We start from the raw sequence: 12,044 nt of genomic DNA on the forward strand, positions 1-12,044 counted from the left end.
TATTATATCACTATTCTTATACATTTTTCTTAGAGATCACTATGGACCATAATGCAGTACACATATATACAGTGCATATGATATTATTTTGTCATTAATCTCCATTTTCTTCCAGAAGCATTTCCATATGTTGAGGGGATCAGAAGGAGTCAGGGAACTAATGCCTATGTCAATCTAAGAGAAGGGTAGGGTGATTATATCTGAACTCAGAAGCATCTCAAGTTGATAACAAGACTATTCCTTTATTATCGATCTAGATAATGAGCAAACAGAATTTATCTCCATTTTTATCTCATCATAATGTATATTAACAGGTACTTAAACCAGGATGATTTCATGGTTACTTGTCAGATTTGAGGAATATAAATAGAACTTTTAGGAAGATTTTGTTCTGTTTTGACATCGTTTCTTGAAAGAAAAGGAAAAGATTGAGAGCATTATTTTAAGAAAATAAGTTCCTGAGCTCTACGGAGCTCTCATAAGAGATCACTTGGGATTAAGGAGAGATGTCATCCATTTTATGGGGTCTGTTGTAAAGAAACTATACTTTCTCTCAGCAGAGGCAGTATTTTTCATAGCCTCTCTTAACTTGATGCTTTTCCTATTGCAGTGATTTGCCCAACACCTGGACATAGTAGCCAACCTGACAATTATACCGTTGATGTTTTCTCTGCCAATAACACTGACTTCCAGCAGTTTGAAAAGTGGTGGGATAAATCGAAGACTGTGCCTTTTTACCTTATCGGATTACTCCTACCTCTGTTGAACTTCAAGTCTCCATCTTTTTTTGCAAAATTTAACATTCTAGGTAAGCTAAAGTAACTCCTTATAATAGGGTCCGTTCTCACCCTTAGATACCTATACTACCTTCTTCTAAATTTCTGTTCTAAAAGCTTCTATTCTTACCCAATCAATCAATCAATTCCTATCATAGTCCATTCATTTAACGATTCCATTTTCCCCTATATTTTTTAACTTTTCAGTCAACATTCCTTCCATATCTACACTTTAAATGGAACTTGGCTTTTTCCTTGAGGACACCATATCTCTTATAACTATTTTTATCTGTATCCACTTTCCCCAACTCCCCATGCCAAGAGGAGGGATTGTCTCCACGACCACTTTAGGGCCATTTGTCTTTCTTTCAGAGACTTTTTTTTTTAAGTATTAAATATCTTACTTTTTCCACAAAATTTTTATTACAAAGAAACAAGCTACATAGAAATATTTCCCCAAAACCTTACAAATTTTAACAATGTTTATGACTATTCATACCCATTTCCTTATTCTCAAAAGGGAAAATAATATTTTGCTAAGTAAATTATGTAAGCAAAGATTTCCCATTTTCATAGATGAAAGCAAAATTAACTTCCTATCTAATATAACAAATTTAATTTGAGTATTCTTTTCTTCAGGCCCCAAGATTGCCCCAATCCTATTTTCTATTACCCATTCATACCTTTCTATTTTATCTTTTTTGATATACTCTCCTCTACCCCAGCTCCAATTTAATTCGACACATTTTGCAGCAACTATGTACAAGGCTTTGCTATATGGTAGCCTTTAGGAACAGACATAAGGTAGCCCTTTTTGAGCTTTTTTTTTTTAAGAAAACATTTGTTTTCTAAAATTTTGTGTTCCATATTCTCTCATTCCATCCCTTGGCCCTTCCTGAGACGATAAGCAATTTGATCAAGATTAGACCTCTGTAGTCATGCAAAGCATGTTTCCATTTTTCAAATATGTAATCCTTTTCCTTTTTTTTTCAAATATGTAATCCACCCTCTTCTCCTTTTTGTTGCTGCTTTCTACTGATATCTAGGTCCTAGATTTTTTCAGTGAATTTAGTAGCTAGCTTATGGTCTTCCTCTGCACCCCATTCCTTGTTGTCTTTCTTAGGGCGTTCAGTATTTGTGCTAACAAGCCCTCTAACAACCTGACCAAGTAGTTCTTTACACTTTTCAACTCTACTGCATTTCTACAAAGCACTTTAGTCATAGGTTCATACTTCCTCTTCATGTTTGGACGTCAACTTTTGAAACTGATTATTAGCCCTCTGCAAGATCCTTCACTAGTTTTCTTTATTCTTTTTCTCCTAGTCCATCTGTTCTATTTTGGTTTTACTTGTTTTAATACCTTTCAAAGGCAGGATCCTGCCCTAATGTTTCTTAAAACGACTTCCCTGGAGTGCTTTTCTTCACAGTCTGCTCATTTTCATCCCTAGATCATCACCCCTGCCATTTGATTTCTCCATTCTTGGTCAAAGGCTGTTATATTAATTGTAGCATCCCAGGTATATTATCATCTTGAAGGTATTACTGATGTATTGATATTCTAATCTATGTACTCATATAGCAGACTCATGGTCATGTTACTTCTTGATTATTGTATTTTCAAACCTTCAGTCCAAAGGTCAAAAGAATTCCTGGGCAGGACATTAAGCTGTACAGGGTCCTGACTACCTCTTATTAGACCACATTCCATACCAAATCACATGTTTGACTACCCTCCTCCTCTATGATCATGTGGTTGTCAATTGAGCCAATGTTAAATCCTATGCCATGTCACATGTTCATTAACTACCTCCCACTCTACCTTCCTGGAGCCCATGTGTTTTAACTCTGTCTCTGAGTCTTTTTTCCTTTATTATGTTCCTTCTCTCTCTATCCCCTTTACCCATTTTCCCTCAGTTTCCAATTCGCCTTCTCAGGTGTCCAACCACGAATATATTAATTTGGGCTGCAGGCAACCACATTAATCTTACTAGAAAATCTCAAAATTGAGCTGATTTTGCCTTTAACCAAATCATGCTGATTAACTGTCCTTCTACTCTAATCATCTTATCATCCCTCAGGACAATTTTCTAATCTTTTGCAATTCTTTTCTCTCACCCTGGGCTGCATTCACTCCATACTCCACCACTCCAAACTTAGCAGAAGATCTAGCAACCTCTTTCCCTAAGAACACTGAAATTGTATAATATGACCTCCTTCACATCCTCCATTCCTCCTGTCTTTTCCTCTCATCACAGAAGATCACTCACTAGGTCTGATTCTTCCACGTGGATCATTGAATTATTCTTTCCCCAGAGGATCTCATTCTCTAGCATATCTTTATTTCTCTCTTCTTCAATCTCTCTCAACAGTGGCAAGTTCTCATCTGGGTACAAACATTAAGGTCTCATCAATCTAAAGAAAACCCTTTACTTTAACCCTTTCCAGTTCATCCAGCTATTATTCCATCACTTTTCTCCCCTTCTCAACTTTCTTATAGGTGTAGAAATTCAGTACTTCCACTCCTTGGGAGCTTTTCTCCAAACTCTTACAACTGAACATCTGCCCAGAATACTTTACTGAAACTACTTCCATTAGAAACTGCTTTCACCAGTGGCCTGGCAGTTGTTTAGTCTGACGTCCTTTTCTCAGTCTTCTTCCTCTTTGACCTCTCTGGAGCTTTTGATATGATTGTTGACTCTAATTTCTCATTAAATAGTTTCTTTTCTCTTGGCTTCAGATACACCTCACTCTTGGTTCTCCCACTTCTTTAGTTCCTATTCTTTGTCTCTTTCCTAATCATCCTCTTCTTTTCCCCTTGGCTCTCTTCTGATCTTACTCTGTAGTTAACGGTTTTGTTCAGTATCATGGTATCAACTGCCTTGGAATTATGGTTAATTCCTAAATCTATAGATCTAGACCTGACCTCTCTTATGAGCTCTAGAACCACATCTCCAACTGCCTAAAAAACATTTGCTGGGATCTACCACTGACATCATAAACTTAGCATGTTTGAAACTGAGTTCGTTATCTTTTTCCCCACTCTTGGTATAATTATCTCTGGCATCCCTTCACATCGTCTCCTATGATGACATCTAGAGTGACTCTTCCTCTCTATTACTTCTCATAGCCAATTAGTTGCCACAAACTGCTGATTCAGCTGCCATACATAATTTCACTTGCATCTGACCCTTCCTTTTTACTTCTGGCAACACCATTCTGGTACAGACTGTCATTACCACCTACCTAGACCATTAATATAGCTTCTTCCTTTATTCTATATCTCCTTAAGTCCTTCTTATATCATCCATATCATTTATGCTCCAGTGAAAACAGACTATCAATCTCTGTCTCGCATACATATTATGCTCTTATGTATTTGCTTGTGCTTTTCCCTCTGCCTTTGCTCTCTTCTTCTCTAATGTTCCTGCACAGACTTTCAAGTCTCTAATGATGCCTCCTCCAGGAAGCCTTTCTGAACTTTATCTACCCCATCAACAGGCTTCCTCAAACCTCACCCAGCAATTCATTTTGTAAGTCTCTAATTTACCTGCCATATAATGTTATATGTTATATATTATAAGTATCTGTGTTTGTCCTTCTTTTCTCCTTTATAGCCTGCAAGCTCTTGGAGTAGGGCAGGAACTATATTTTATCTAAAATAGTTAATTTTTCTAGTGCCAACCATAGTGCCCTGTTCTAAATAGGTGCTCATTAGATGTTTGTTGTAAAAAATAAAACCCAACAGAAAGCTCATGCTTTGTTCATCTGGGATTTAATTTCTTTCTTACATGCTATCTCGTTCTCCCATTTTCTCTTTCCAACTGCTTGTAAATTAGTACAAGGAAAAATGGAGAGATTCATTCCAGCCCTTCACTATATCTGAATTTAAGTGTTTGGGGGAATAAGTATAATGTTTTCTGGATTTTTTTTTCTACTGAGTAACTTTTCTTCATGATCTGCAACAACTAGACAAGAGGGAATGAGCCTAAGCAGATGAGATGCAGGTTAAATATTGGGACAGTCTTTCTAACTATAAAAGTTTAAATCATTAGAACATGTTACCAAGGGAGATGACGCAGCTGTCCTTTCTGAAGCTTTTTAAGAGTAGAATAAAAGACTGCTGTAAAAACAAAGACCATAAATCTTTTTTTAAAAGGATATACAGCTATGTTTCACTGAGCCCTAAAAGGGCATTGGCTAAACCTCATGCCTAGCCATAAAACTACAGCTGTTGCTTCTGGCTATGAGGTTCCAGTGATTCCTCTATTTCTTTTGAAAGAGATATAAAAATCCTTGCGGGTTCTTATCCCCTTCTCCTATCTAGATTGCCCTAGATATCTGCATGTTCCACATTTCCCTGTGTGTGACAACCTAAGCAGGGAGAAGTCTAGGCCTAGGGTCTCTACAGATAACATGTATTAATACCCAACCAGGACTTCATTTAGGGAGAGACTTGATGGAGCCAGAAACAGTTTCCAGCATTCTAGCTAACTCTCTCTCAGTTGTGTCCTAACCTTTTCTTCCATAATTTTTTGCCATCTTGAAAGTCCATGTTGAAACATGTCTAGATTTTTTTAGTTCAATGGATTTCAGTTAATATGAATTTAATTATGAGCTTAGAGGAGTCTAATTAAAAATAGAAACCAGAGCCCAAGAATAGCTTGAAATTTATCAGAAAGAATTACTTTTAATTATTGGTATTCTCCTCTATCTCCCTATCTTTTTCCCTAATGTTCCTGAATCCTTTTACATAATCTGAGGCATCTTTTCATGTTTTACTCCTAAATTGAGTTTCAGTAGGAATTGTTTTGGGGTTCAAAAAATAATAATGTTGCTTGTATTCTGCTTAAGGTACCTACTTGAATTCTTATGTAAGATCTATTCAATTGATAAATATTTTCTAATTGTTTCTGATAGGTACTATATCAGTTCTCTATTTGATTTTCTTTGTCACCTTGAAGAGTATCCAGTTGGGTTTCCATTTGGAATTTCATTGGTTTATATCAACAGAGTTTTTTGTCCCAGGTAAGCAGTATTATCTCTAAATTTTCAATCTTCCTCTATAGTTATTATAAGAATATCCTGCTCTTTATTAAACTCTGGGCAATTTTTATTAATGGTAATAAGATAAAATCAGGGATGTGGTTGAGGCCTTTTTTCTCCTGTTCAGTTCAGAAGGCAGGTTAATTCATTCTGGGGTATTTTTTCTGCTTTGAAAGTAATATTTTTTGGAATTAAAAAGAAAACAGTTCTTAACCTTGAAGCATTCCTGGACAAACATTACCTGAGGATTTTAGAGGTTGAAAATTGTTTCAAGCCTGTTCTTTAAGAGTTCTTCCCATTATCAACAGTATTTCTTTTATAGTAAGACGTAGATATCTAATAGTAAAGATTATGATTGTTAAGTGTTTCTCCTTCTAGTCTCTTGTAATGACATAAATGACTTAAGCGAAGCTAACAATTTAGTGGCCTCATTTGAAAGTGCACAAAATATTCCACATTTATAGAATCCTCCCCTCATGTTTGTGATTTTTAAAAATGTAGCCAAAATCTAGTTAATCTTTCCCCATCCCCTCCTCCAAAGAAAAAAGGAAGAAAAGGAAAATGTAACATATATTCATAGTCAAGCAGCACTAATTCATTAATTTGCTGTATATGGAAACATAAATACATTTATTTATATAATATATAATTCTGTGCCTCATTCTGTACCCTAAAACATACACATATATCATTCACATAACATAAATATAATTCTCTATATGCATATATACAGATACACACATATATCTGTATGTTTGTTCTGTACCCTAAATTCATCACCTCTCTGGTGATCATTGCTTTGGTCATAATTCTTTTTAAATACTTAACTTCTCTCTTAGAATCAATACTGCATGTTGTTCCAAAAGCAAAAGAATGGTAAGAACTAGTTAATGGGGGTAAATGATTTGTCCAGGGACATACAGCTAGGAAGTGTCTGAGGCCAACTTTGAACTCAGGACTTTGGTTTCTGGGCCTGACTCTCTATCCACTGAGCCACATGGCTGCCCCCAGTCATAGTTTTTAAAGCCTTCTAAGTTGTTTGTTTAGAGTTGTTGTATAAATTGTTCTGCTGTTTCTACTCAGTTTAATTCTTCAGTTTATAAAAGTCTTTGAAATCATTCGTTTTTATTGTATCGATGTCACAGTATAAAATGTGCTTCTGATTCTGCTCTCTTTGTTAATGTATCTGTTTATATAAATCTATCCACTATTTCTTTGAAATCCTCTTCTTCCTCATTTCTTACAGCACAATAGGGTGTTCCATCACATTAATTTATTACAACTTATTTAGCCATTCCTTAATAGGTGGGTATCCTTTTAGGTTCCCCTTTTGTACCACCATGAAAAGAACTACAATTTTTTTGTAGAGTCTTTTTCTCATTTATTTAATCTTTTGGAAGTATTAGGCCTGATAGAGATACAGCTGGGTCAAATGGCATACGCTGTTTAGTAAGTTTTTCACATATGTAATACCATAGTAGTGCCACAATATCCCTGGTTTTTCATAGCCCTTCCCACAGTTTGATGGGTGTTATGTGGAATCTCAGAATTGCTTTAATTTGAATTTCTTTAATTATCGGTAATTTGAAACATCATTCCTTATGGCTGCAGATAACCTGGGATTTTTCCCTTGGGAATTATCTATTCATATCCTTATGGCATTTATCAATTGGAGAATGGTTCTTGATCTTATAAATTTGGGTCAGTTCCTTACATATTTTGGAATCAAGACCTTTACCAGAGAAACTTGACTCCATATGTTCCTCTGTACCCTTAGTTAATCATGAACTTTTCTTAGATTGACAGGTAATTTTTTTCCAGGTTTTTGTAATTCGTGATGTGATCTTTTATATTTGAGTGACATGTCCATTTGGAGATTATCTTGGAATACAGTGTGAGGTGTTGGTCTAAATTTAATTTTTCCCAGTTTTTGTTAAATAGTGAGCCCTTATCTCAGTAACTAAAATTTATTTTGATTACAAAACAAATTATTACTGTCTTATCTCCTCTGTAAATGGAGCAAAGATAACGATCCTTCAGCCCCTGTATATTCCTGTATAGGTTGGTTCTGTTCCTTGGGAAATGTGGTGGCTTGCCCATTATTACCTATTTGAGTAGCAGTTACTCATTTTATACTATGTAACCTCTTTTGATACGTAGCTAAGGTATCAACCACTTCTGGACCATTGCATGGACCACATTTGTGTCTGGCCAGGATACCTTACAATGATTCTCTTTAAAGGTAATTTAGGATTTTTCTCAGTCATAATAACTTGATCAATCTAGAAATTTAAAATTCTGTTCAATGCCCAGATAGTCCTTTCTGAATTCTGAAATGGTGGGGTTTTTTTCTGCCTTTGTTTCTACCATTACCATATTCTCAAGTTTCTGTATTGATTGGTTCAGTAGTAACTAGTAGTTTCATAAGCTGCTTTACCCTTAGAACCATTGTATACCCTGCCCTTGATTTTCTGATTTTCCCACAAAGTGGTATGCACCTCAAACTGAGGGGGTTTTCAGGCCCTTATTAAGAATGTAGACAAGCTAATGGCTTCCATTGTGAGTGACCAAAGGGTATGAAGAGGCAATTCTCAAGGAAAAAAAAAACAACCCAAGTTATCTTGCAGCTGTAGGGAAAGCTGCTTCAAATTACCAGTTTTTAGAGAATTGTAATAGAGTTATATATTGATATAGATGACAGACTCAAGATAGTGTCTCTACATATGAGGCAATGCAATTATTCTTCCTTGTTTTCTAAAACTGGACCCCAAGGAAAGCATGATGCTGCTGAGAAATGATTAGAAAATAGGTCTGAAAATAAAGGAATTGATGTACCAGTGACTATTTAAAGGAGAGAAAAGGAAACACTGTTTCAGGAAGGGATTCTCTTTGCAAGCTCTTAGTATAAACAGTAGCCAGAAGATTATTGTAGTAGGTTGAATTTGACTCAGACAAAATACATGACAGTATGAATGGGGAAAGAGGACTTCCTGTGAAATACTAAGTATTTATTAGCATTTTCTATACAGGCAAAAAAGTACCAGCCCTCAAGACATTCACATCCAACAGGGAGATGCAACATGTATATATAATATGAATTTATAGAACACATACAAGATATCCTTGGGGGAGGAGGGGATATTCACAACTAGGAGGACAAAAAAGACCTGCTTGAGCTAAGTCTTGAAACCAAGAGTTACAGGGGAAAGGTGACAGGGGAGAATACTCCAGGTCTTAGGGGACAGGTGGGCCAAAGGCATAGAGCAAGAAATTTGAAGAGCAGCAAGCATATGACTGGATTGTAAAGTATGTGCATGGGGAAATACTGCGTAGTAAACTAGAAAAGTAGAGTAAGACCAAGTTGTGAAGAGCTTGAAATGCCAAACAGAGGAGTTTATATTTTATACTAGAAGAAGGGTTTATTGAGTAAATGGTGGTAGCTTGACAAGAACTGGACTTTGGGGAAATCAATTTGATGATTGTATAGAGAATAGATTGAAGTGAGGGAGACTCCCAGAAGTAGAGTCTCATTAGTAAGCTATTGTAAGAGGCAGCTAGGTGACTCAGTGGACACAGAGTCAGGTCTGGAGACAGAAGGCCCAGGGTTTAAATCTGGCCTCAGATACTTCATAGCTGTGTGACCCTGGGCAAGTCACTTAACTCCCTTTGCCTAGCCTTTTCTGCTCTTCTGCCTTGGAACCAATATAGAATACTGATTCTAAGAGAACAGGTAAGAGTTTTTGAAAGAAAGAAAGCTAGCTAGCTAACTATTGTAGTAGCCAGCTGAGAATTAAATAGTACTTAAACTTGAGTAGCTGCCATGTGAATGGAGAGAAAGGAATGCATATGAGAGATACTGTGAAGATAGAAATACTATTTGACAACTGATTGTGAGGGGTTAGTGAAAATGAGAAGTCAAAGATTATACTCAAGTTGAAACCTGGCTGACTGAAAAGTAGTGGTAGCTTTTAACAAAAATAGGAAGTTTGAACGAGAAGTGGGTTTTTGGTAAACAATAATGAATATAGAAATCTTCAAGGCCTTCTTCAGTTCATATCCAGGAGACAGTTGATGATGTAGATTATAGCGTGAGAGAAAGAGTAGGACTGGATATGTAGATCTGGAGACAGCATGAAAATGATCATTGTGATGTGATAGATGAGATCACCACGTAAGAAAATTCAGGGCAAAAAAAGAGAAAAGGGCCCAGTATAGAACTGTGGCATTTTTGCTTTTGTTCTTGCAGCTTGCACCAATTTAAGCTTCTTTAAGCTGAACCTGAGACCTCTTCTTGCCCTGGTACATAGCCTCTTCTTGTATTGGAATGCTTTGGGCAACCTTTCCTAGCCAGACCTCATCTCCCCGTGTTTACAACCTCTCTGTCTCACCTCTGTTGATTTAGTCTAAGAAGAAGACTCACTGTGACTTTTTTTTTTTGCCCTTACGTTTCCCAGTTAGGACTCTGGTGCATTTTCTTTATTGCTAGGAGAGTTTTCTTTACTTTTTCCTACTACTCTACCTCATCTTCAATTATATTTACTTGTTACAAGATTATTTTCATTTTTGTTTTGAGGAGAATTGTGGGGAGGGAGAGGCAGGAATAATGTAAATTCAGAATAAAAAAAATAGAAACCTCTTGGAGATATTGAATATATCCATTAATTAAGGAGCATGATAGAAAATGCTGTTTACCAAATGGTTTCATATGTTGACATATTGCTGATCAATTCACAGTAATAGGGAATCAATGATTAAATACTTGTTACCAAAATAACATAAGATTATACATCTAAAGTCCCTTAAAAATAGTCCCAGAGAAATAGGTTTTGATCAATGATACATGCAAAACCCAGTGCAATTGCATGTCAACTACGGGGGTGGGGGGTGGGGAGGAGAGGGCGAGGAAAGAACATGAATCATGTAACCATGGAAAAATATTCTAAATTAATTAAATAAAATTTTTTTATTTGAAAAAAATAAAAATGAAAACCTGAAAAAAAATAGTCCCAGAAAATGTCACCAGGTTAACTCGTAGGATTTCATGGTTGTTAGATTTCCTCCCCAGGTATCTCAATAAGGCATATGGGAGAAAAAAAGTCTCTGGGATATAAATTCTAAATGGAAAGGGATAATTGTGTACAGTACAGGTTATAGAAGAAACTATCCTCTCTTAAGAATACCATCTTCCTGGTATATTTAGTTCTGTCTTAGTATAGATATATTGAAGAAGTATGAGGCCTTATTTGGATTACAGATTATTAATCACTGAGAACCATCCTGGTTTTTCCCAGAATATTACCTTGTGATCTCTAAATGTTGATTATGTTAGATCATCATTTAAAATGTAACAAGGATGAATCAGTGTTTTAAAGCATGATTGTTAACATTCTAAACAACTAACTTTGCTCCAGTGTTGGGGGCTGAGCCAATTTGGATGTGTTTTCATTGGCCCTCCTTAGAGAACTCTTGAGAACAAAAATTATTGATGAGCTGTCCATAGGAGACCCAGCATAGAGATGTCTTAACAAGCAACTGACAGAGGTCGAGTGAGGGGAAAATATCCATGGCCTTGTTTTTCCTCTTCTCCCCTGCTTCCTCTCTCCTCCCCATTAACTCATTCTCAGAAGAGAAATACTTATAAAAGGAAGATGATAACAAGTAGAGTGTGTTTTTGCTTTATTTGGCACATCGTCCATATTATTTGAACAACTTGACCAAACCAAATTAGTGGGAACTACACCATCTTTGTGGCTATAGAGTACACATAATTGTGGTTGTGTAACTAAAGTTGTTGTGCAACTAAAGCCATTTACTCGGTGGCAGGGATCCTTTGCCATAAACATAGAAGGTTCTCAGACCCAGTATAGTTACTGCAAATATACCTATTTTTCACAGTGATAAAAAGAAGACAATAACCTAGTCAGCCTTTGCTAGCAAATTTTGAGTCAAGTCAAGAAAAAATTGCCTCCCCAGTGACTAAATGGTCAAATTAAAATACTTAGGGTAATCCTATCAATATTTTCCCTCCACTACTTACATTGTCATTGGTGGGAATTGAAACTAAAGGATGCTAGGCAAGTAAGATATAATCAGAGTATAGCACACCTATATTCAAAAATATATACTTCATGTAGTTTTATGGAGCTTTGATTTCTTCATCTAAGAAATATTGTTTGAAGAAGGGCTTATAGATGTTCACCTCCAGAGAAAGAACTGATAAATAGA

The 12,044-nt window shown here is 36.1% G+C and overlaps 1 protein-coding gene across 5 annotated transcripts in view; it reads left to right on the top strand.

The window, feature by feature from the left end:
- The window catches only part of SLC38A9 (solute carrier family 38 member 9), a 123,619-nt gene that overhangs the window by 67,717 nt on the left and 43,858 nt on the right, over window positions 1-12,044 (top strand). For all 5 annotated transcript variants that reach the window (XM_056824908.1, XM_007486322.3, XM_007486323.3 and 2 more), the window contains 2 exons: window positions 611-808; window positions 5,694-5,801. In XM_056824908.1, coding sequence (XP_056680886.1) covers window positions 611-808; window positions 5,694-5,801 — 306 coding nt within the window. The remainder of the gene's footprint in view (window positions 1-610; window positions 809-5,693; window positions 5,802-12,044) is intronic.

Source organism: Monodelphis domestica, chromosome 3 (assembly GCF_027887165.1).
Source record: "Monodelphis domestica isolate mMonDom1 chromosome 3, mMonDom1.pri, whole genome shotgun sequence".
Classification (NCBI taxonomy): Eukaryota; Metazoa; Chordata; class Mammalia; order Didelphimorphia; family Didelphidae; genus Monodelphis; species Monodelphis domestica.